Here is a 24,392-nt window from a genome sequence, read left to right as displayed (position 1 = left end):
AGCCCCGGCTCCCCGCAAACAGAGAAAGCCTGAGCGTAGCAACGGAGACCCAACGCAGCCAAAATTAAAATAAATTTAAAAAAAAAAACAACGAAAAAACGAATGACCTGTAAAGCAACTCATTTTCTAGAAATTTAGCTTTAAAAAAAAAAGGTAAGTCAAAGGAAACAACCCAGGGAATTCCCTGGCAGTCCAGTGGTTAGGACTCCGCGTTTCCACTGCAGGGGACCCAGGTTCAATCCCTGGCTGGGGAACTAAGATCCCAGGGCGCAGCCAAAAAAAAAGTTAACCCAAATGTCCATCAATGGGGAGCTGACTAAATGTTGGTGCAGACATACAACAGATTATAATAGACTGAGGTAGATCTACATGTAACAACATGGAAAGTGCCAAAGACTTTGAGTGATCCCATTTTTGTCTTGTCTAAAAAAAAAAAAAGCTAAAGATAAACCATGCATTTGGATATACATATAAAATTTCTGCAAGGACATCCAAAATTATCAACAGTGGTTATCTGTGAGGAGCCTAAGTAATATGGCCTAGAGATTTTTCTGTCAATATATAAAGAGAATCTTTTTTTTTTTCCAGCTCAACACTAGTCAATTACATGGAAAAACTGTAATTTATTTAACCAGTCCCTTACTGATGGACCTTTAGGATCTTTTATATCTTTTACTATTAAAATAAATGTTACAGTGAATAACTTTATATCATCATTTCACACATTTACAAGTGTATTGGTAAGATAAATTCAGAGATGAAATCTCTGAGCCAAAGAGCATGTGCATTTAAAATTTTGAATGATATTGCCAATTGCCTTCTACAATATATACCCACTAGCAATGAGACTTTTTACCTATATTCTTAACTGATTAGATGAAAAATTATGTCTCAATATAGTCTAAGTTTGTATTTCTCTTATGATTAAGTATGTTTTCATTTGTTCAAGCCTACTGCTATTTAATTTTTGTATTAATGTTATAATAAGAAAAACTAGTTTAATGAAAAAAATCTAAGGACTTGGTATTTATTGTTTTGTACTAGCTCATGTATTTGAGGATTTATATATGAAAGTGGAATGTTTCATCCCTCTTAATAGGATAAGGTGTACAACGCACATACTTATCAACTATAGCAGTATATTAAATTATGCAAAGAATTTGTTTTCTGAATTAATCCTAAGTATTCCACAAAAGGGAATGGAAATAAAAAACAAAAAGAATTTTAACTTTAAAAACACTTCATTTAATAGGAATAAACAAGGTTTAAAGTATAATTTACATCACATTTTTTTACTTACTGCATAAATAGGACATTTCCTCCTGCTTCTGTTTCTATAAATAGAGAAAAGATTAAAGTTTTTCAATAATACACTGATTAAGCATTAGAAAAATTGCATAAGGACATTAACAATAAAAAAAAATACTAACCATGTACCTTTCATTCTGCCCCCCATGGCTCAAGTTACACTTTTTTTTTTTTTGACATCTTTATTGGAGTATAATTGCTTTACAATGGTGTGTTAGTTTCTGCTTTATAACAAAGTGAATCAGTTATACATATACATATGTTCCCATATCTCTTCCCTCTTTCATCTCCCTCCCTCCCACCTTCCCTATCCCACCCCTCCAGGCGGTCACAAAGTACCGAGATGATCTCCCTGGCTATGCGGCTGCTTCCCACTAGCTATCTACCTTACATTTGGTAGTGTATGTATGTCCATGCCTCTCTCTCGCTTTGTCACAGCTTACCCTTCCCCCTTCCCATATCCTCAAGTCCATTCTCTAGTAGGTCTGTGTCTTTATTCCTGTCTAACTCCTAGGTTCTTCATGACATTTTTTTCCTTAAATTCCATATATATGTGTTAGCATATGGTATTTGTCTTTCTCTTTCTGACTTACTTCACTCCGTATGACAGACTCTAGGTCTATCCACCTCATTACAAATAGCTCAATTTCATTTCTTTTTATGGCTGAGTAATATTCCATTGTGTATATGTGCCACATCTTCTTTATCCATTCATCCGATGATGGACACTTAGGTTGTTTCCATCTCCGGGCTATTGTAAATACAGCTGCAATGAACATTTTGGTACATGACTCTACAAGTTACACTTTTTGAGCAATAAGATGGATACTAAGTTATACCAATTATCTGGTTAGATAACCACAGCATAATTATATAGACAACAGATTTAGCAGGGATTGCAGTAACAAATTTACCTGAAATTTCTGACTTTTCCACTATTTTCATATGAGGGTCTGTCTGGAATACTCTAGAAAGCAAAATAAAGATTACTGAAAATCTGCAAGGTTTTTTTTTTTTTTTTTTTAAATAGTGTGGCTTGTAGGATCTTAGTTCCCTGACCAAGGATAGAACCTGTGCCCCCTCCAGTGGAAGCACAGAGTCCTAACCACTGGACTGCCACGGAATTCCCTGGCAATGTTTTATTGGGTAGGCCAAAAAGTGCCTTCGGTTTTTTAAGTAAAAATAAAAGATACATTTTTCATTTTCACCAAGGACTTTATTGAACAACGTATTTACCCTTTTTTGTTCCACTACCTTCTGCCATTTTTCAGGCAACTTCATAATTCCATCTTCCCAAAAGATGGATCTTTTTGAGCAAAGTACTGTTCCAGGTGCCTTTTACAGTCTTCCAGGGGATTGAAATTTTTTCCATTAAGAGAATGTTGTAAAGACCAAAATGAATGGAAATCCAAAGGTGCAATGTCTGGTGAATATGGCGGATGAATCAGAACTTCCCATACAAGTTTTGACAGTTTTTGCCCGGTCATGAAAGAAACATGCAGTCTTGTGTTATCCTGATGGAAGATTATGCGTTTTCTGTTGACTAATTCTGGACTCTTTTCGTCGAGTGCTGCTTTCAGTTGGTCTAATTGGGAGCAGTACTTGTTGGAATGAATCGTTTGGTTTTCTGGAAGAAGCTCATAATAGAGGACTCCTTTCCAATCCCACCATATACAGAACATCAACATCTTTGGTGTGGTTGGTGGTGGTTCATTTCACTTGCCCAAGATCTCTTCCGTTCCACATTATTGTACAGTATCCACTTTTCATTGCCCATCACAATTTGTTTTAAAAATGGAACATTTTCATTATGTTTCAGTAGAGAATCGCATGCAGAAATATGGTCAAGAAAGGTTTTTTTGCTTAACTTATGTGGAACCCAAACATCAAAGCTATTCACATAACCAAGCTGGTGCAAATGATTCTCAACGCTTGATTTGGATATTTTGAGTATGTCGGCTATCTCCCTCATGGTATAACGCTGACTGCTCTCAATTATTGTTTCGATTTGATTGCTATCAACTTCAACTGGTCTACCTGACCATGGAGCATCATCCAGTGAGAAATCTCTAGCATGAAACTTTGCAAACCACTTTTGACACGTTTGATCGATCACAGCACCTTCTCCATACATTGCACAAATCTTTTCTTGCGTTTCACTTGCTTTTCTACCTTCTTGAAATAAAGCATAATATGACGAAAATGTTGCTTTTTTTCTTCCAACTTCAATATTAAAATGGCTATACAAAAATTCACCAATTTTGGTAAGTCTTTTTTAAAATGCATGCTGATATAACAGCTGTCACATACAATCTAACAAAATTGTTTCGAATGAAGTTAAAGATACTAAGTGCTACTAGAGCCATCTTACAGAAAAAACGGAATGAACCTTTTGGCCCACCCAATAAAAGAATATTTTATGACTGAACTGGATTTATCCCAGGAATGCTAAGATTACTCAACACCCCAAAATTTGTTTTATCATATTAAAGATTAAACTGGGAAAAACTCTAGTTATTTTAATAGGTGGTCAAAAACATTTATAAAATCCAATATCCATTCTTGTTTAAATGCAAAACAAAAATCTGCAACAATAAAGTTAAATTTAACCAACAATACAGGGAGAATAGGTGTACTGATTTTAACAAATGTAAATTGGCTGAGCTACTCTATTAAAAAATGGCTATTGACTAAATTTTTAAAAATTTTAAACTCAATCTACAACCTGTAAGTTACAAATTAAAATTTTTCACAGCTAAAAATTATCTGTGGACAAACAACAGAAAAGATAATTATGAAGTCATCCAACACATCAACTAAGTTTCATAGCAATAAAGTATTAGAACTAAACAAGGTTGCTATCATACAGTAGGAGGAAAGTTATCAATGAAAACTAACAATGAATAAACCAAATTACATGTAAAAAAAAGAAGTCAGAGGAAAAAAATGAAAGAAATACAAAGAAGAAAATGCAGAAATATATTTAGATGCCTTAAGATCCAAATTTTAGAACACCACATATTAGGTAGACAAAGAGTAAGTTGTAAATGTATATAATTAATAAAACATATTTAGCAAACATATGGAGACACCTAACTGAAAGGGCAAAATAATTCTTTCCTCCATATTTATCTTTCTGGATATTTATCTTAATTATGGTTGTTCCTTGCTCTCTCATTTTTTTTTCAACCTATATAGTGTCTGTGACACAAGGAAAGCTTTCAAAGGTACAATCTGCTGCAAAAATTATTTATGAACCAAGGAAGACACATGCTTTAATAACACAAAATTTAAAGGGTTTAACCAAACAAAAACTTTAAAATATTTTCTTCAATATCATCTGGGTAGACAAGGAAATAAAAAATGAAATGTTTCAAAATGAGAAGGGAAAAAAAAGCATAAATGAACAAAATATAGAAAAAATAGTAATGAAAAATAAAGTACAAATTAAAATAACTAAGATAACAATAAAATCAGCTAAAATTAAGTGTTAAAATCTAATCTTTACAGTGCCTTAGGGAAAAAAAGGTACATTACTAGAGGTACTAAAACCAATAACAAAAATGTAATAATGACTATGTAACCATTGCTTCTTTTAAGTCCGGCAATTCTACTTTGGGGACTATAATCCCAAGGAAGTAACTCAAAAGAAAAAAGGTAATTTACACAAAAATATCTAACACAGCACAAGGAACAATCAAATGCTTAACAGAAAATTTAAAATAGTTATTTTTACATTAATATTCCTAAAGAAAACATGTAAGGAAATTCCCTAACAGTCCAGTGGTTAGGACTCAGTGCTTTCACCAAGTAGCCTGGGTTCAATCCCTGGTCAGGGAGCTAAGATCCACAAGCCAAGTGGCACAGCCAAAAAAATCAAAAAAACAAAAAAACAGCACGTGAAGGAAAAGTCAGTCTGAAACAAAGGGGAGAAAATGAGTTATTAAATCAAACCTTGGCCACACCTATTCAAGGAGTATACTGGGAGTATACAGACAGAATCATTCAAGGCTTGCAACAGGTGTGTATGTACCTACTGTGGACATGGATTCATTAGCCTGGTGCCATTAAACATTCTGAACCATTCAAATAACTAACAGTTCAGATTCCATGATCAGCAAGCCATATTTACATTATAATTTACTTTCTTAGGTAGAATGCCTATAAGGAATGTATTGATCTACTCAAATAAGGGTTCTGATTCATTTGATTTGGTTCTCATGATATATTTAGTAGTAGCATTCTTATTTATACACAAATCTCTAGTGAATCTGTTTAGTAGAAGTCCATCTCGAAGAGATAGGCCCATTTTTGGTACAGAAGAAACCAATATGGAGTCTGCAAAGCCAAGGGCAAGATCTAGGAAGACAGTAGCAACGTCACCAAGGAATATACCACCTAGGGAAGTCTACTGGCAGGCAATAGCTAATCTTCCCTGATAATACCAAATCTTACTATGTCTTTCCCACCCCCCACTCCCAGAATTCAATACATATGAAATATTGACAACTCATGTTTATCCAGGAAGACGTTAATTGATTTGTGGATAAAAGATGGATAGAAAAGAAGTATAAAACAATTAAAATTACTATCAATCGACAACAATGAATTTATATTTCAGAAGGTACCTACTGTTTGGAACTACTCAGTAACAGAAAGATGTCACATAGTCTGCAGCTAAGTGGGAACCCCCTTCTTCACCCCTTACCAACATTTACTTACTACTCCTCTAAGGAAAAGAAGAAAACATGTTCCCAATAGCCCCACAACTGAAATCCCGGGCAACTATAAACTTATCCTAATGCAAAATCATGTTTTATATGGCAAATACAGAATTGAATTTCTTTAATCTGTCTGATCCTAAAGGTTTGTTAAGATAAAGAATTCGGAGGAGAGAGAGGAACAAATGAGGAACGGGAAACAATGCAGATCAAAGCCCAGGACTTTCCTAGGAAGATTTCTGGACAAGAAACAATCAAGCCTCATCCTAAAATGTTTAAATTCAAGGTTAAATTGATCTAGGAGCTCACCTCACAATAGGCCAAGTTAAAGAAATCTGAATTATACAGAAAATAAAATTTGAAGAAGGTGATATTAAGTAGACAAGCTATCTTTATGATAACTAAAAGGAGAGCCTGTTTACAAAAAGACAGGTACCCTGGAACACCATTACATCCCCTCTTCCTCCACAGAAATGTCTTGAAAATAGGTGGTTCAGGAAAACCCAACCCATTCAATGATGAGTAAAAAGTATACAATCTATAAGGACACCATAAGATTAAAAGAAAGCAAAGTATAACATAACATAAGAAAAACACTCAGAAAAATGTTGTCCCAGAGAAAATGAAAATTGTATGCATACAGTTTTTTATGGACTTAAAAAACATAACAAATCAATCATCTCTATCAAAGACAGAAATGAAAGAAATACAAGAACTCAAGGAAAAGATGGTAAAAAAACAGGAAATGACACACAAATAGATGAAACTCATGAAAGAAGCAGAAGAAAAAATATAATCATCACAGAATGAAGGCAAAACTGGAAGAGACATAAGGGTAAGTAAGTATCTTGGAAAATATGGTAAAGGACATAGAAAAAATTTTAACTGAACAAAGTAAAAGAAAATAAAAGGACTTAAGAGAGAATATAATACAGAAGAAAACCAAAGAATCTAAACATAATTTGTGTTTCTAAATTATGGAGTCCCTAACGAAATTTAAATAATGAAATAGAAAAAGATACTTAAAGGTTAATTCAAGATTCAAGACCCAAAACAGTCAAAATAAAGATGTATCCAAGTAAAGTCAATAAACTTCAAAGATAAAGGAAAAAAAAAATCTGTTAGGTAGCCTGTCAAAAAGATCTAGTTGTTTATGAGGGGGAAAAATCATGCTCTCCTCTGACTTGTTCATAGAAACATTCAACGCCAGAAGATAACAGAATCACATTAACAAGTTCCTTAAAGAAAATGTGGGGTGGTGGTGGGATGAATTGTGAGACTGGGATTGACATACGTACACTAATATGTATAAAATAGATAACTAATAAGAACCTGCTGTGTAACAAACAAAAACAAAAAACAAAAAAAAACCCTCAGTGACTTTGGTGTTTGATAAAAAACAAAAACAAAAACAAAACAAAACATATTCAAAGTGAAAAAAAGAAAATGTGAACTGAAGATTTTATATCCAGCTAAATCTTCAAGTATAAAGGCTATGACTAACAGTCTGAGTGCCCAAGAACTCAGGGAGTATTGCTTCAATGAGCCTTTCTTGGGAAAACATAAGAGAAAAGCTTTGGCCAACCAAGAGATAATTAGGGCAACTATAGTAATAGAACTGATGTGAACATTTAAATATATAGAATACAACTAAGACACAAATGTGACAGATGACCTAATGTCAAATACCCAGAGAGAGAGATAGAGAGATAAGAGAGTAAGAGAAAGGGAGAAAGAGATATAATACAACTTAAAAAAAAGGTGGGGTGAGGGAAGAACTTCCCTGGTAGTCCAGTGGTTAAGACTCCGTGCTCCCAATGCAGGGGGACCACGTTTGATTCCTGGTCAGGGAACTAAGATTCCACATACTGCAACTAAGCCCGCATGCCCCGAGAGCCACACGTCGCAACTACTGAGCCCACGCACTCTAGAGCCTGCACACCACAACAAGAGAAGCCCACACGCTGCAACGAAGACCCAGCGTGGCCAAAATAAATAATAAATAAATAAATAAAATTTTAAAAAAAGATGGGTAGGGAATGGGGGGAGAAAACGAGAGGAAGAAGTAGGCCAATAACTTCATCCATTATAAATGCCAAAGGATATCATATAATACAATGAAGTTTTATTTGAAATTTAAGCACATTTAATAGTACAAAAGTATATTATTAAGTAAAACTGGGTTGGGAGAGAGGAAATAGACTAACTTTACCATTGCTCATACATGGTCAAACATTACACAAAGATATACCACAAAAATGAAAACAAAAATATAACAAAGACAGAAATTTTAACATCAGTCTAGGTAGAATTTGGGTCAAAAAGCAATAAACAAAGCAAGGATGAATATTTCATAATGCTAGAAAGTGCAATCCTGAATGAAGATATAACATTGATGACTATGCACCAATAAACATAGAATAAACATTCATAAAGAAGAACTACTGGAAAGAGTAGGATGCACTGTCAGTTACAGACTAATTTACCTCTCTCATAATTCATGCAGATTAAAGTGACTAAAATTATATAAAATTACAGAAGACCCAAATAACATGCATAAAATGGATATATTTGATATATATCAAATTCTACACCCTAAAATACAAAATGTGTCTTCTGTTCAAGTGGATGGATCATTCACAGAAATTGATCATATACAAGACCACACAGAAAATTTCAATAAAAATCAAAATAACACAAATTAGCATTCTCTCACTACAATATAACTGAAAATTAATGACCACAAGATGTCTTTACCACCTAGATATGAATGTTAAAATTCTCAATTAAACAACTCTTCAATCAATGAGGAAATACAAATATACTGCTCAGCATCAAGAAAATAATCATAAAAACATTACACATAAGAATTACATTAAATTAATAACTTAGGGAGAAGTGATATCTTTATGATGTTAAATCTTTTTATTCAGAAACTTGTCTTCATTTGCACAATTCTTTTTTTTTTTTCCTTTTTTTGGCCATGCCACAGGGCATCTGGGATCTTAGTTCCCCGACCAGGGATCAAACTTGTGTCCCCTGCAGTGGAAGTGCAGAGTCCTAACCACTGGACAACCAGGGAAATCCCTGTACAGTTTATATTCTTTTATTATTAAATTTACAGCAACTAAATATAATATAATGGAAAAAGGACATTTACATTCTATCTGGTTATTATTTTTATATAGGAAATACATTAATTTCTAAATATTAATTTTGTATCCTGCTACTTCCTGTTTACAGAGGTATTTCAATTGATATTCTTGGATTTTCCTAATATTCAATTATTTAATCTGCAAAGGCGACAGATTTATCCCCAGCTTTCCAATTTTTGTAACTCCATTTTCTTTCTCTAGTTTTTTTTTGTTGGTTAGCACCTCCAATACAATGTTAAATAGCAGCCGTAAGACATAGTTGTTTTGTTCTGGACTGTAAAGGGGATGCTTTCAATGTTTCTCTTTTAAGCATAACAGCCTTTTAAATAACAATTTTCTAAAGCTTCCCTAATTGAAACACAAATTATCCGAATCAGTTAGTACCAACACATTTGGTGTGACACACAAAAAGTATTACCTGTAACATTTTAATTATTTTTCTTTTCAACTTACTTTATAGTATCTGCAAAGCTGACTCGACGAGAGTTTTTCTTATTTCTCAAAGCACTGGATTCCTAAGGACAGAGAATATATGGTATGATTTTTTTTTATATGGTATGATTTTTAATGAAACCACTGTGAATTAGGTCTCCAAGATTATGATAGACAGAGACCAGTTCTTATTCTGAATTAATGTGATATCATTAATTTTCATAATTAATCTGATTCTCCAAAAAATTCCAATATAGAAGTGCTTAACATGAATATGATTTTCAATGTGAAAATAAGCACAGTGACAAAAACAACATATTTAAGGAAGGTGATTACTATCCCTTACCTTTTCTCTCTCCTTTAAATGAATGGTTATTTTGCAATTAAGTAGAAGAAAGACTGGGAACAAAACAAGTGATATGTTGTCTATTATGGTAACCTTACTATACTATTTTCAAGATTAAAAATTTTCTTTTAATTGCAGTAAAATACAATTCACATAAAATTTACCATCTTAACCACTTTTAAGAATTTTAATTTTGGGGGGTGGTGGTGTGATGAATTGGGAGATTAGGATTGACATATATACATTAATATGTATAAAATGGATAACTAATAAGAACCTGCTGTACAAAAAAAGAAAATTAAAAAAAAATTTTTTTAATTTTATTGTGGTAAGAACACTTAATCTACCCTCTTAACAGATTTTTAAGTGTACAATACAATACTGTTAACTATAGCAACAATGTTGTACAGCGGATCTCTAGAATTCATTCATTTTGCATAACTGAAACTTTATACCGTTGATTAGCAACTCCCCATTTCCCCCTCCTCTCTGTCCCTGGCAACCACTGTTCTCTTTTCTGCTTCCATGAGTTTGACTATTTTAGACACCTCATATAAGTGGAATCATGTAGTATTTTTCCTTCTGTGACTATTTTACTTAGCATAACATACTGAAGCATCTTAACTGTTTTTTTAAATTAATTTATTTATTTCATTGCGGTGCATGGGCTTCTCATTGCGGTGGCTTCTCTTGTTGCGGAACATGGGCTCTAGACGTGCGGGCTTCAGTAGTTGTGGCTCACGGCCTTAGCTGCTCTGCGGCATGTGAGATCTTCCTGGACCAGCGCTCGAACTGGCGTCCCCTGCATTGGCAGGTGGATTCCCAACCACTGCGCCACCAGGGAAGTCCTTAACTGTTTTTAAGTGTACACTTCAGTAGTGTTAAGTACCTCTATATGGTCGTGCAACCAATCTCCAGAAATCTTTTCATCTTGCAAAACTGAAATTGTATATCCATTAAACAACTCCTCCTTTTCCCCGCCAACCTCCCCACAACCACAATTTTACGTTCTGTCTCTATGCATATGACTATTGTAGGTACTTCATGAGTGTAATTTATAAAGTATTTGTCTTTTTGTGACTGGTTTATTTCACTTAACATAATGTCCTCAAGGTTCATCCATGTTGTAGTATATATCAGAATTTCCTTCTTTTTTTTTTTAACATCTTTATTGGAGTATAATTGCTTTATAATGGAGTGTTAGTTTCTGCTTTACAACAAAGTGAATCAGCTATACATACATATATATCCCCATATCTCCTCCCTCTTGCATCTTCCTTCTTTTTTTAAGGCTGAATAATATTCCATAGACACCACATTTTGTTTATCCATTCATCTATCAAAGGACTCTGGGTTGCTTCCACCTTTTGGCTACTGTGAATATCACTGCTATGAACAGTGGTATACATATCCTCAAGACCCTGCTTTCAATTCTTTTGGGTATACACCCAGAAGTGGAATTGCTGGATCATATGGTAATTCTATTTTGATTTTTGGAGGAACCACTGTTTTTTACAGCAGCTGCACCATTTACATTCCCACCAACAGTGCACAAGGGTTCCAATTACTCCACATCCTAGCCAACACTTTCTATTTTCTGTTTGTTTTCTGTTTTTAATAGTAGTCATCCTAATGGGTATGAGTTGATATCTTACTGTGGTTTTGATTTGCATTTCCCTAATGATTAGTGATGCTGAGCATCTTTTCATTATAATATACTATTTTTATTTTCCCTCATCTTCCTTAACAACGGCAAACATTTTTACTGACGTAGATACCCAACACAAAAAGCAAAAGACAAAAACAAATGAAATACATAGAGAATTTTAACTGTGCTAATTCTGGATAACTGAGGACAAGTTTTGTTATAACAAAGAATCATCCGCTCTGTTAAGATCTTTGGCAGACACCACAGGCAGCTTTGAGCTTAATAATGACAATATTATGGACATAGTAAATACTACTATATTTCTTACTAAAAACCCCTGAAATTTGTGTGGTATATTGGAAAGAGCACTGAGTTAGAAATTAGGAGATTAGAGCTCCAATTTGAAGTTTGCCACTAACTGTGTGGGCTTAGACAAAACATTTAACCTCTCTGGACCTCATATTTCTCATCTATATAATGAAGGAACTAGATTCAAGATTAGTATTGAGGTCCTGTTGTTTTTAAAGCTCTATGAGTCTATGAATCTGTCATTTACTCATTCAAACATTCATTAAATTAAAAAAAACCACACATACCAAATCCCATGCTCAGTGACGGAAAAAGACCGGTAAAGGAAACAATACAGTCCTTACTCTAATGCGGATTAATGGTGAAACAGATTAAAACAAAAAATCCACAAAAATATAAAATTCAAAGTGTAATGAGTGGTGTGAATAAAAACTGTATATAAAAAAATAATTTAGCCTGATAATCATGGAAGATTTCTTTGAGGAAGTACATTTAAGTTGAGACCTGAAGGATTAGTTAGTAGTCAGATGAACAGTTGGGCAGAGGGAAAACATTCTAGGCAGAGCATGTGCAAAGGCCCTGAGGCAGGGAAAGGCTTGATGTATTTGAGAAATAGAAAGATAAGAGAGGCAGAAGTAGTGTAAGCACTCAGAATTATATGGTCTCCAAAACTATATGCATTTCATCCATCAACAAAATGTACTGAAAGTGAACTATATACCAGGCATAATATATTAAAAAACACATAACGAAGTCCTGACCTCAGAGAGTTCTCAATTTAGAATGGACATTAGTAAACAATTACAATAGAAGATGTTAAGGGATGATTTTCTGAGAGAAATGATACCAAAACTGAGTCTTGAAAACAAATTGGAATTACCAGAGAAACAGGACTACAGGGCTTCCCTGGTGGCGCAGTGGTTAAGAATCCGCCTGCCAATGCAGAGGACACAGGTTCGAGCCCTGGTCCAGAAAGATTCCACATGCCACGGAACAACTAAGCCCGTGAGCCACAACTACTGAAGCCCATGTGCCTAGAGCCCATGCTCCACAACAAAAGAAGCCACCGCAATGAGAAGTCTGCACACTGCAACGAAGAGTAGCCCCCGCTCGCCGTAACTAGAGAAAGCCCGTGTGCAGCAACGAAGACCCAACACAGCCAAAATTAATTAATAAATTTTAAAAATAGAGGACTACAAATATATGATAAACCAAGTATGATAAAATATTAATTATAGAATCTATGTAATGACTATATGAACATTCACCCTAAAATTCTTTCTACTTTTCAGTTTGAAAAAAAATTTTTTAATAAAATATTGGCAGATAAACGAAGAATGAGGGACTAGCCATCTAGACAGAGGTAACATCACATGTAAATACCTGCAGGCTTGACAGTTCTTGTCTGTTTGGGGAATGGTAAACAGTTCTGAATGGTGAGATACATGTATGAGAGTGGCAAGAAAAGTATGGAAAAGCAAATAGGGGTTAAAAATCAAGAGTGCCAGCTTGCTCAAGTGTTTGGATTTTAACCTTAAGGCCATGGGATGCTTACTTGTACATATTCAGTTGAGAATCATTTATGACATTCTCCCTTCATATAGCTAGTAAAGTTTCTAACTATTAAAAATATCACTGACAAAAAATATATATATATATATCACTGAGGGCTTCCGTGGTGGTGCAGTGGTTGAGAGTCTGCCTACCAATGCAGGGGACATGGGTTCGTGCCCCGGTCTGGGAAGATCCCACATGCCGCGGAGTGGCTGGCCCCGTGAGCCATGGCCGCTGAGCCTGCGCATCTGGAGCCCGTGCTCCGCAACGGGAGAGGCCACAACAGTGAGAGGCCCGCGTGCCGCAAAAGAAAAAAAAAAAAAAATCACTGAAAATAGTCATCTATAAAGCATTTGTACCAGAGACTTACCTGAACAGTTTCATTCCCATTCCCACCTCTGAGGTCCTGAAGAGGACTCCTTGGGGGTTTCAAAATCTAGAACAGAATTATTCAAGAAAATCTGCATTTCAAAATCTAGAACAGAATTATTCAAGAAAATCTGCAATGTCTATTAATAATCACTTCAAGTTATACCATGAGCAGAAAGGTAGAGATGCTAAAATTCCTGTAAAAACCTCTAAAACTCCTCAAACTCATATTGCTCAGTGGTATACTTTGTGGCTGCTTTAAATATTCGGCATCTATTCCCTTCTCCTTGCCCACATTCCCCAATTATTTTGCCTACTCTCATCCCATGTGGTCTCAGTAAAGCTCTACTCCAACTCTAGGGTTCAACAGGTAGCCCTGGCTGAGAACAATCTGCACATGGTATTCTTTTGTCAATAGTGACTGGTTTGGTAATGAGGACTTGACCCATATCAAGATATGGTCAAGACAATCAAGCCAAGATGATTCAATCCTGAGTATTCTGTTTCCTTCGTGTTTTATCCTGAGGAAATAGACACTATTTTTCATGTAGGACTTGAACCTGGAAGTTGGGAGAGCTAGATGTACTGTAGTAATCACAGAGGGAGAGCCCGTTCTGATAATGGAGATTACCCAGAGAAAGGGATCAGAGTATAAAAAATGAAATCTTAGTACTGGTGATCATGTCCAGTACTTTCACCATAAGCATATTTGCCACAGACATCTTTGCTGCAAACATTTTTGCTGCATAACTAACTGGCCGTAAGGCATTTCTGCTATAAAAGATAAAAGAGGGACATTAAAGAGGACATAATGAAACATGAAAAATGAATAAGAAAGTTAAAGACTTTATTGCAAGATATGAAATACTTGAATACATTTAAAATGTGTGTAGATTCATGGCAATACTGAGCAAATAACTGATTTTATTTTGTGGGTTGTACCTAAGCTCTTGCCTTCTGTCTTTTGCTCATAGTATTTTATACATTTTTTAGTTTATTGATTCATTCCCTTCATTTGGCATCGTGCTTTTTCATTTTCATTAAAATTTCTTTCTTCATTAAGACAAATTATCAGTTTCCAAATACTAGGATACATATTTGTAACTGAGCTTTGTATTGCATTATAAAACCCTTCCACACTGTTGTTTGTTCTTGGCATAATGCCATATGTCTGTTGCGAGATGTTCCAAAATTCTGTGGGAGAAATGGGTTCAACTCTGCCTTGGAGACCTTGGCATATCTCAGATTTATGTAATATAAAAATGAGAGTACTGCATCAATGAAGAAATGAAATCAAACTATCAATTAGTTATTTAACCTTTACAGCTAAATTGCACTGCTGCCAATTAATGATGTGGCAAAAGTGTTTGTGGCAAAGATGCTTACAGTGAAAGTACCCTACAACCTCTGGTGCTACTGTTGGAACACCTGATTGGTTAAATTGTGCCTAACATCATCCCTATCTTTGGATTTTTTCAATTTCATAACCCAATAAATTTTGTGCTTAAATCGGTTTGAGTTGGATTATTGTGTGTCTTGCTACAGCTTTGTACACATTTAAATATATTTTTAAACAGCTTTATTAAAGTATAATTTACACAGCATAGAATGTATTAAATTACCATGAAACCCATAAAATAGGAATTTTAGTATATTTACAGAATTGTGTAATCAGGTTAAATTTTTTTTTTTTTTTTTGTGGTATGCGGGCCTCTCACTGTTGTGGCCTCTCCTGTTGCGGAGCACAGGCTCCGGACGCGCAGGCTCAGCGGCCATGGCTCACGGGCCCAGCCGCTCCGCGGAATGTGGGATCTTCCCAGACCAGGGCACTAACCTGTGCCCCTGCATCGGCAGGTGGACTTGCAACCACTGTGCCACCAGGGAAGCCCAGGTTAAATATTTGAGTCTTTATCCAGAGAGCAATAGAAGCCAGGGGGGTTGGGATGGTGATGTCATTCAAAATTACTGTGGTATGTAGTCATTATTCAATAAAAGGTAACAATTATTAGCTCAAATAGGTGTTTCTTACTGAGGAATGTCGTCTTCTAACAGGTCTCTCTACATTGTCACTGAAAGAGGAAAAAAAATTTACATACATAGCAGTAAAAAACTGAATTTCTAAAACCCATCATTACAACATCCCTTACGTGCTTTTAAATTGGTCATCACTTAACAGTTGGCGTCACTTTCACTTAATAAAATTTATATTACGAGACTTAAATTCAGTATTTAGAAAGTCAGTGTTTTAAAATACATATGGTATACCATAGGACTATCTCTTGAAAAACAAGAGATAACATAATTTAAAACATAATTTACCATATTGATTTATATAAGCATAATTATAAGATAAATGGACCAAAAGAAAAAAAAAAAAAGAAAGAAAGGGAATTCTCTGGCAGTCCAGTGGTTAGGACTCAGTGCTTTCACTGCTATAGCTGTGGTTCAATCCCTGGTCAGGGAACTAAGATCCTGCAAGCCGCAGTGCAGCCAAAAAAAAAAAAAAGAGATAAATGGACCATAAATCAAGAGACTCTAGTTCTGGTTTTACTACAGTGTGATTTTTAGAGCAGGTTTTGAATATTCAACTGGCTATGGTAGCCAAACAGACAACTTAGTCTGGTTTCCTTCCTGCCTGGTTTGATCATCACAGCTATTATGTACTCTGCTCAGGTTAGTTGTTGCCAAGCAAGAATATGAGCCCAGTGTTCCACCACTTGATTTTTCAGGAAAAGCTGAAAATCTAATTATTGTATGAAATCTTGAAATTTTGGCAATTAATTCAAAAATTAAAAAACACTGTTTATTGTTTAGACAATTTTTTCTTTGTCATATATATATATGCCTGTAGGCTGTAAACTGCCACTAGTTTGTGATGCCAACTTTAGACAAATCATTTCATTTCTTCAGGCCTCAATTTTCTCATCCTTAAATTGAAGAGATAGGAAGTGGTCTCTAAAGTCCCTCTCAGTTTTGACTCCAGATGAGTTTATATAAAGATATGGCAGGGAGTGCTGTGACTTTGTAACATTTACTTCTTTTCCCTGGAACAGACTGGGAAAACATTTCAGAAGTTATAAACATGTCTTACTAATTGGAAAAGTATCTTTCCCTGATAAAGAGTTGAACATTTTTAGCTGCATTTCCCAAACTTACTTTTCTTCATTAGCCTCTGAAGACATCCCATCCATTTTCGAAGAAAAACTGTTTCTGTAACAAATACACAATATGAGAAAAGGTGAGAAAAAAGGAAGAGAAGTTGTAATCTGTGAAGAGGTTAAGAGCAGAGCAGAGTTGTAATTTCAGGATTACTTTCTGTGGGAGAGCCAAAAAAAGTAAAAACTTCACTATGGGGCTATGAAACATGAGAAATTTTGAGGATTTTAAACTATTCTCTAATAGTGACCAATCCTAGAAAATTCTCATATTCAAGAGGAAATCAGTGACTAACTCTGATTGGAATGATATGGACTTTAACGGTTCAAATAAAAATTTGTCCTAGTTTATATGAGTTTATGGATTATATAATAATTCAATCTCAAAATATAGTCAATCAGCTATCAAAATACTTATATTTGCATAAAGTAGATTTGCATAAATGCATATTTATCTTATGAAAATTTAACTTTAAGTACTCGAGCAAAAAAAAATTTAAGGCATAAAAATAACATTTTAGGGGCTTCCCTGGTGGTCCAGTGGGTAAGACTCTGCACTCCCAATGCAGGGGGCCCAGGTTTGATCTCTGGTTGGGGAACTAGATCCCTTATCCTTCTGCAACTAAGTCTGCATGCTGCAACAAAGACCCGGGCCAGCCAAAATAAATAAATAAATAAATAAATAATTGGGGGAAAAAACATTTTAAACAGTGTAGTTGATTATGTTTACAATCTCACTCAATGAGTATCTGTCTTGGAAAGAGTGTGCAATAAGAAGCATAACCTGAAGTTTCTTTAACTGGTCTTATCTCCTACCTATCCATACCTATATTTTCACTTTATGCATTTAACCTTAGAACTTTATCCCTGGGTAAGAAAAAATTCCATTGCAGATTTCAAAAAACAGAATAGCTAGAGATTCTGACTCAACAATATGAGCATTTCTACTAAATACTAAATTAATACCACATACATATGGACTTCCCTGGTGACACAGTGGTTAAGAATCCGCCTGCCAAGGCAGGAGACATGGGTTTGAGTCCTGGTCTGGGAAGATCCCACATGCCACAGAGCAACTAAGTGTGCGCCACAACTACTGAGCCTGCACTCTAGAGCCCGCGAGCCACAACTACTGAGCCCACGTGCCACAACTACTGGAGCCCATGCGCCTAGAGCCTGTGCTCCACAACAAGAGAATCTACTGCAATGTGAAGCCGGCGCACCGCAACAAAGACCCAAGGCAGCCAAAAATAAATAAATAGATGGATAGATAGATAAAAAGACTAAAATACTTACTTAGAAAAAAATAAAATACCACATACACAAACTGTCAGAATCAATGTTCTTACACTTTTAGCAATAAGTAAAAAACCAAAACAACAAAAAAACAGGTACTTAAAAGATATCTTATTTTACATGCTTTCATCATATATAACAAGTCAAATTAAAGAATACTTCATAATGAACTTGAACCTGAAGTAAAAGTCTGCTTATTTTTCAGTATTGATTTATTTAATTAGCTGTTAATATAGATATAAGGTGATGGGTATCTTCTAGGATTTGATCTCTGACCCTCTCCTTTTGTCCTCCATCACTTTCTCAGTCTGTTTATCCATTCTTCTGGTTTCACTTACCTCCTGTTCACAGATAACACCTATATCTACTTAAAATAATATTTTTATTTTTTATTTAATTATTTTTTTGCGGTACACAGGCCTCTAACTGCTGTGGCCTCTCCCGTTGCGGAGCACAGGCTCCGGATGCAGGTGGAGGTGGTTGCGGGTAAGAGAGTTTTTTTTTTTGGTTGCTTTGGGTCTTCACTGCTGCTCATGGGCTTTCTCTAGTTGTGGCGAACAGGAGCTACTCTTCGTTGCAGTGTGTGGACTTCTCATTGCGGTGGCTTCTCTTGTTGCGGAGCACGGGCTCTAGGTGTGCGGACTTCAGTAGTTGCAGCATGCAGGCTCTAGGGTGCACGGGCTTTAGTAGTTGTGGTACTCGGGCTCAGTAGTTGTGGCTCGAGGGCTCTAGAGCGCAGGCTCATTACTTGTGGCACACGGGCTTAGTTGCTCCGCAGCATATGTGATCTTCCCGGACCAGGGCTCGAACCCATGTCCACTGCATTGGCAGGTGGATTCTTAACCACTGTGCCACCAGGGAAGTCCCAAGAGAGCTTTCTTTCGATACAAAATAACTAACTTAAAGTAGTGAAGGTGGTTGCTTTTGGGAAAGAGGACAGTATGTAATAGCTTAAATCTTTAAATTAAAAATATTATTTTGGGGGCTTCATGATCTATGTCTTGCATTTTTTTCTTCTTTTGGAAATATTTTCAAATCCAGTGATATATTAAAAATTCACAGATTAAAAATAGTAAATACGGGCTTCCCTGGTGGCGCAGTAGTTGAGAGTCCGCCTGCCGATGCAGGGGATGCAGGTTCGTGCCCTGGTCCGGGAAGATCCCACATGCCGCGGAGCGGCTAGGCCCGTAATCCATGGCCGCTGAGCCTGCGCGTCCGGAGCCTGTGCTCCGCAACGGGAGAGGCCACAACAGTGAGAGGCCCGCGTACCGCAAAAAAAAAAAAAAAAAGTAAATACTATCAAATCAGGATCACCTAAACATCTTCATTGTTTGAAACAGTCATCGTGCATCATTCTTGTTTAGCCTGCAGACCAGCTGACACTTGATTAAGTAATAAGATTCAAAGCTTATTGATGTCCTCTTTTAAAAATATTCTATTCAGTACATATCTGTAAGTTCCACCTCCAACAGAAACAGGAGACTCCAGGTTCTCACATTAAGCTTCACGTGTAAAATGCTATTATGGTTGAACTTTTGATCACTGTCACATTAATTGATTACTGATTGGTTCCAGAACTGTGCACTTGGCACACAGGTAGGGGTGCTACAGCTTACTCACAAAGGTGTTCTGGGATATTTTGAACTTTTGAGAGAAACAACAATTCTCAACATCTATACATCACTGCTAGTTCAATATAGTACCCATTCACATTACATTAGTTTTGATAACATATTATTGCAAAGCTGGATTTTTGGCAGTTCCTGTGATATAAAGCAAGTACTTTTGATCAATGTGGTACTGGAAATGAGGGTGGCAGTATCCAGTCTGATTCCAAAATCTAAAAGGTGTGCAATATTCAACAGGCACACATATCCAATTAGTAAATAATTGTAAGTATTTATGAATAAAATTAAAATATTATCTTTTACTTCAATTTATGTATATTATTTTTTTCAAATGGCTACTAAGCAGGTAGAATCACTTAACAACAACTTCTAAAATTGTTTGGACCTAAGCACTTAATAAATATTGATAGAACTGTTAGATATTTCTTTTGTCCTAGGGGCATAATGAGCCAAGAAAATTTGGGAACTACTAGTCTAAATAATCCAGAGGTCCACAAACTACAGCTGCTGGGCCAAATGGGCCTTTAACAGTAGTTTTTTACATTTTAAATCAGTTACAGAGAACAAAAAAAAAGCATAGAAAGAAGAAATGTGACAGAGATCATGTAGACCATGGAGCCTGCAAAACCTGAAAATCTACTATCTAGCTATTTGTCCACTCCTTCATTTACTTCACCACTATCTAGAATTAATATATTTCATAGTGGCCAATGATATAGATTCTAGATCTGTGCTGTCCAATACAGAACAGGTCTAGAGTCTATATCATTTAAATTTAAATTAATTAAAATGAAATAAAATTTACAATATAGTTCTTGTTACAATAGACACATTGCAGGTGTTCATCACATGGGACTAATGAGTACCGTGTTAGTGCAGAAATAAAACATTACCATTAACAATGAAAGTTTTATTGGACAGCACTGTCCTACTAACAATATCTAGAGTGTCTTCTACCATCTCTTACTTAGCATCAAACACATCATTAATACTACCACTCCAAATATTTTTACTCAGTTTACATCTATTTGTCAATCTTGTAAACATTCCTAGCCATTCACATAGTCAAAAAGAATTATACTGCTTTGAACCCAAACTTTAATTAGCAAAATCTTACATTAACTCCTCATCTCTATAAATCATTCTTCCCTTCAAGTTCCACCTCAAATACCACTTTCTCCAAGAAGCCTCCTTTAGTCTCCATTGCCAAAAAGCATCAGATAAGCTTTTCTGTGCTCCCATATGCCTTCAGAATGTCCTACAATCCTTTACATTGTCCTGTTTTATAGTTATCTGTGTATATTAATTCTTTCCCGTTCTGGACTGTAAACTCTAGATGAGGGACTCAATCATCCGCTCCCAGCCCTGGCACAAGACAACAAAGAACCCAATACAAATCTGAGGAATTCGACTTATTCAATTCAACCGAAAACTTCAATCTTAATACCTAGAGTAAGTTCTGCTTTGGTCTTTTCTGTCATCTCTCTATAAACCTATCTTCAAAATTCCAATCGGCAATGTATTTTTTTTTAGAACTTTTTCTTAAATTCCAGTATTGAGATAAACAGCAAGAAAAGACTCCTTAACTCTGGCCTAATAATGGACAGAGGAAGACTTTTTAAAAACTTATTTGTGGTGTACTAATATTGGCTTTATTTGTCTATGTTATTACATCCGCCGGAAACCCAAAATCTGCTCAGTGCTGCTAGCACTCGATCAGACATTGTAAATAAACCATAAGCCGAGAGTTTAAAATCACTTATTGCTGTCACTTCATTTATAGCTAAGAAAAGATTGAGTAAGAAGTGCGAACGGACGCGAGTTCCCCAAGGAAAAGAAACTGGGGTGCGAGGAAGAGTACCGGAACCCTGACAGAAGATGGCGGGCGGGGCGCCGCGGGCCGGGTCCCCCTCGCCGTGGGGCCCAGGTGTGGACGGAGACTGCTAGGGAGGAGGGAGGCGGCACATGTGCAGGCCGAGGTGAGGAAAAAAGAGACCCGCACCCGCGGAGAAGCGTCAGTACCTGAGCCCAGCGAGTTCCGAGGCAGTTTGGCTGTAGGAGTGTCCCCCACCTCCCACCGCGGGGCCTTCAGACCGCTCAGACAAAACCTAAATCCCTCCGCGCGAAGCCCAGGCCGAAAGTTACCCGCCGCGGCCCAACTGCTTGAGAAATTCTCCTCGGACTTGTTTGGCGTCCGCACGCTTCTCAGAGAGGCACCTCACCGCCACCCCTCGACGTCACCTCACAACACCCAGACGGCCTCAGTGAAGCATTCAAATCTAACCGCCCTGTTGGAGCGCATGCGCAAAACCGCTCAACGCGTCGGCCCCGCCCCTTAGGCTCCAGAGCCTTCCTAAGACTCCTTTAATCAAACTTCCTTTGCAACCTGTATGCCGATTTTATTTCTTTCAAGGTTATCTCATTTTCTACCGAATTTTCCTTTGTCCATTCCCATTGCAGATCTCCCACAGTATGGGAGCGGCCATCTTCTTTTGATTTCTTGCTATCAAAAGGATAGGAGCTTTGCTTCCGTACAAAATGGCGGCTTCTATCACATTGCGTCACATCCCCCTAGTTTTACTCCCTATAGCTAGCAGGAAACAGGAGGTTTCGGGGACGAGGTGGCCGAGTGGTTAAGGCGATGGACTGCTAATCCATTGTGCTCTGCACGCGTGGGTTCGAATCCCATCCTCGTCGAGGAATTGTTTTTGCCTCTGATTTGAACAGATAAACGTAAATTTGCTTGCGGAATGAAAACAGTTGAATATTTGTTCCAGGTATGATTTACTAGTCAATTTACTCTAGCACAATTAACCTCCTGTTTGAATCTTTGAAAGAAGGGCTCGGGAGCATTGTGACCTCGCAGATAAAGAAAAAGTTGGGAAAGAGACATTTCCTGGGATTCGGAGTTTAATTATAAAATGGATTTAATGTCTTTTTAATGAAGTTAACAATAGTGCATAGAATTCCACGATTATTACTGTTCCCATATGTTCCAGTTGTGGTCTGGTCAACATTAATTAACCCAGCTCCTGATTGAGGAACTTCAATTACTGTGGATTCTTACCCCAGGGTTTTCACTTCAAAAGCTACCGCGAGACAGTGTTGAGGATTCTCTTCCAGCCCCCAGCAGGCTGCAGGTGTTCAAGAAAAGTATTCGACATTAAAAAGATGTTGACAACGCGTGGAAACTTGGTGGTATCTAGAAGCCAGAGACTGAACGTCTACCTTCCCAAAGGAGGTGTTAATTCCTCTCTTGGATTTAAGCAAAGAGGGAAAAACAGGGAGTAGAAAAAGAATAGATTCCCCTCTTGAAAGGTCATCGGGCAGATTCATTCAACTCACATTTAACAACCTTCATTTATCCAGTATTTATCTGCAGGCAACACAATGAATTATAGCACTTTAATTAACCATAACCCTGTGATCACGATAAACATTTTTATTACTCCATTTTATAAATGAGGACACTGAAAGATAAGCTTGCCCAAGGTTATACAGCTTCTGTAATTGCAGAAAAGGCATTGTAACCCAAGTCTGTCGAACTCTGGTGGCTCTTAACATCATCCTATGTGGTGCTGGAAATTAGTAAAAAGTGCTCATCAATCCCTTGCGGTGATGGTTTACACATTCTCTCTGCAGTGTACGGCATCCCAGAACCTGGCAACGGGCAGGTGTCTTCAGCAAAGTTCTTAGCCCTCAGGGTGGAATTCAGGCTCCAGTGGCTCCTCCTTGTCAATTCAAATCCCTTGGGAATGTTGATACCTGCCTGGGCTGAGGACTGAGGGTCACCCCAGTACCTGCCTTCAGCCTTGCTCTGTAATTCATTCACCACTCTGCTGCTAGGAGGTGTTTCTACCCGGATTCTACACACTCCCAAGGGGTCCATGGATAGAATTCAATTGGTTACTTCGTTGGGGAAAAAACTGCAGCTTTATTTTCATTCATCTCTAATTGAAAGCACTTCCTTCAATAAAGATAAGAAGCAAACTACAGTAATATTAACCTTACCCGTGATTTTTGTCACCAATAGAAATAACAGATAATGTTATATCACATTACTGTTACTGCTTTATGCTCATTACTACTACTTCAAGATAATGGTAGTTGTTGGACCTGCCATTAGATCTTGTAAATTTATGCATTCATAAGAAAGTACATGCATTATACTATTAGATCACAGATTTTTTTAATTTTAAAATTTATTTTATTAAAGTATAGTTGATTTACAATGTTGTGTTAATTTCTGCTGTAAAGTGATTCAGTTATATGTATATATACATTCTTTTTCATATTCTTTTCCATCATGGTTTATCAGAGGATATTGAATATAGTTCCCTGTGCTATACAGTAGGACCTTGTTGTTTATCCATTCTATATATAATAGTTTGCATCTGCTAATCCCAACCTCCCAATCCATCCCTCCCCACCCCTCTTCCCCCTTAGCAACCACAACTCTATTCTCTATGTC

General features: G+C 36.5%; 1 protein-coding gene and 1 non-coding gene across 2 annotated transcripts in view; one reads left to right on the top strand and one right to left on the bottom strand.

The window, feature by feature from the left end:
- The window catches only part of KNL1 (kinetochore scaffold 1), a 63,158-nt gene extending 41,160 nt beyond the window's left edge, over window positions 1-21,998 (bottom strand). The window contains exons 1-7 of the mRNA XM_060003558.1: window positions 21,944-21,998; window positions 16,999-17,052; window positions 15,872-15,911; window positions 13,844-13,909; window positions 9,638-9,699; window positions 2,223-2,275; window positions 1,301-1,334 (exon numbers count right to left, since the gene is read on the bottom strand). Of these exons, the coding sequence (XP_059859541.1) occupies window positions 1,301-1,334; window positions 2,223-2,275; window positions 9,638-9,699; window positions 13,844-13,909; window positions 15,872-15,911; window positions 16,999-17,033 (290 nt within the window). The 5' untranslated portion in view covers window positions 17,034-17,052; window positions 21,944-21,998. The remainder of the gene's footprint in view (window positions 1-1,300; window positions 1,335-2,222; window positions 2,276-9,637; window positions 9,700-13,843; window positions 13,910-15,871; window positions 15,912-16,998; window positions 17,053-21,943) is intronic.
- Window positions 21,999-22,536: 538 nt separating this feature from the next.
- On the top strand, window positions 22,537-22,618 carry TRNAS-GCU (transfer RNA serine (anticodon GCU)). The gene has a single exon. It is a non-coding gene; the product is annotated as a tRNA-Ser (tRNA).
- Window positions 22,619-24,392: the final 1,774 nt, after the last annotated feature.

This window comes from Delphinus delphis, chromosome 2, assembly GCF_949987515.2.
Source record: "Delphinus delphis chromosome 2, mDelDel1.2, whole genome shotgun sequence".
Classification (NCBI taxonomy): Eukaryota; Metazoa; Chordata; class Mammalia; order Artiodactyla; family Delphinidae; genus Delphinus; species Delphinus delphis.
This window is presented reverse-complemented; position numbering and strand designations above follow the sequence as displayed.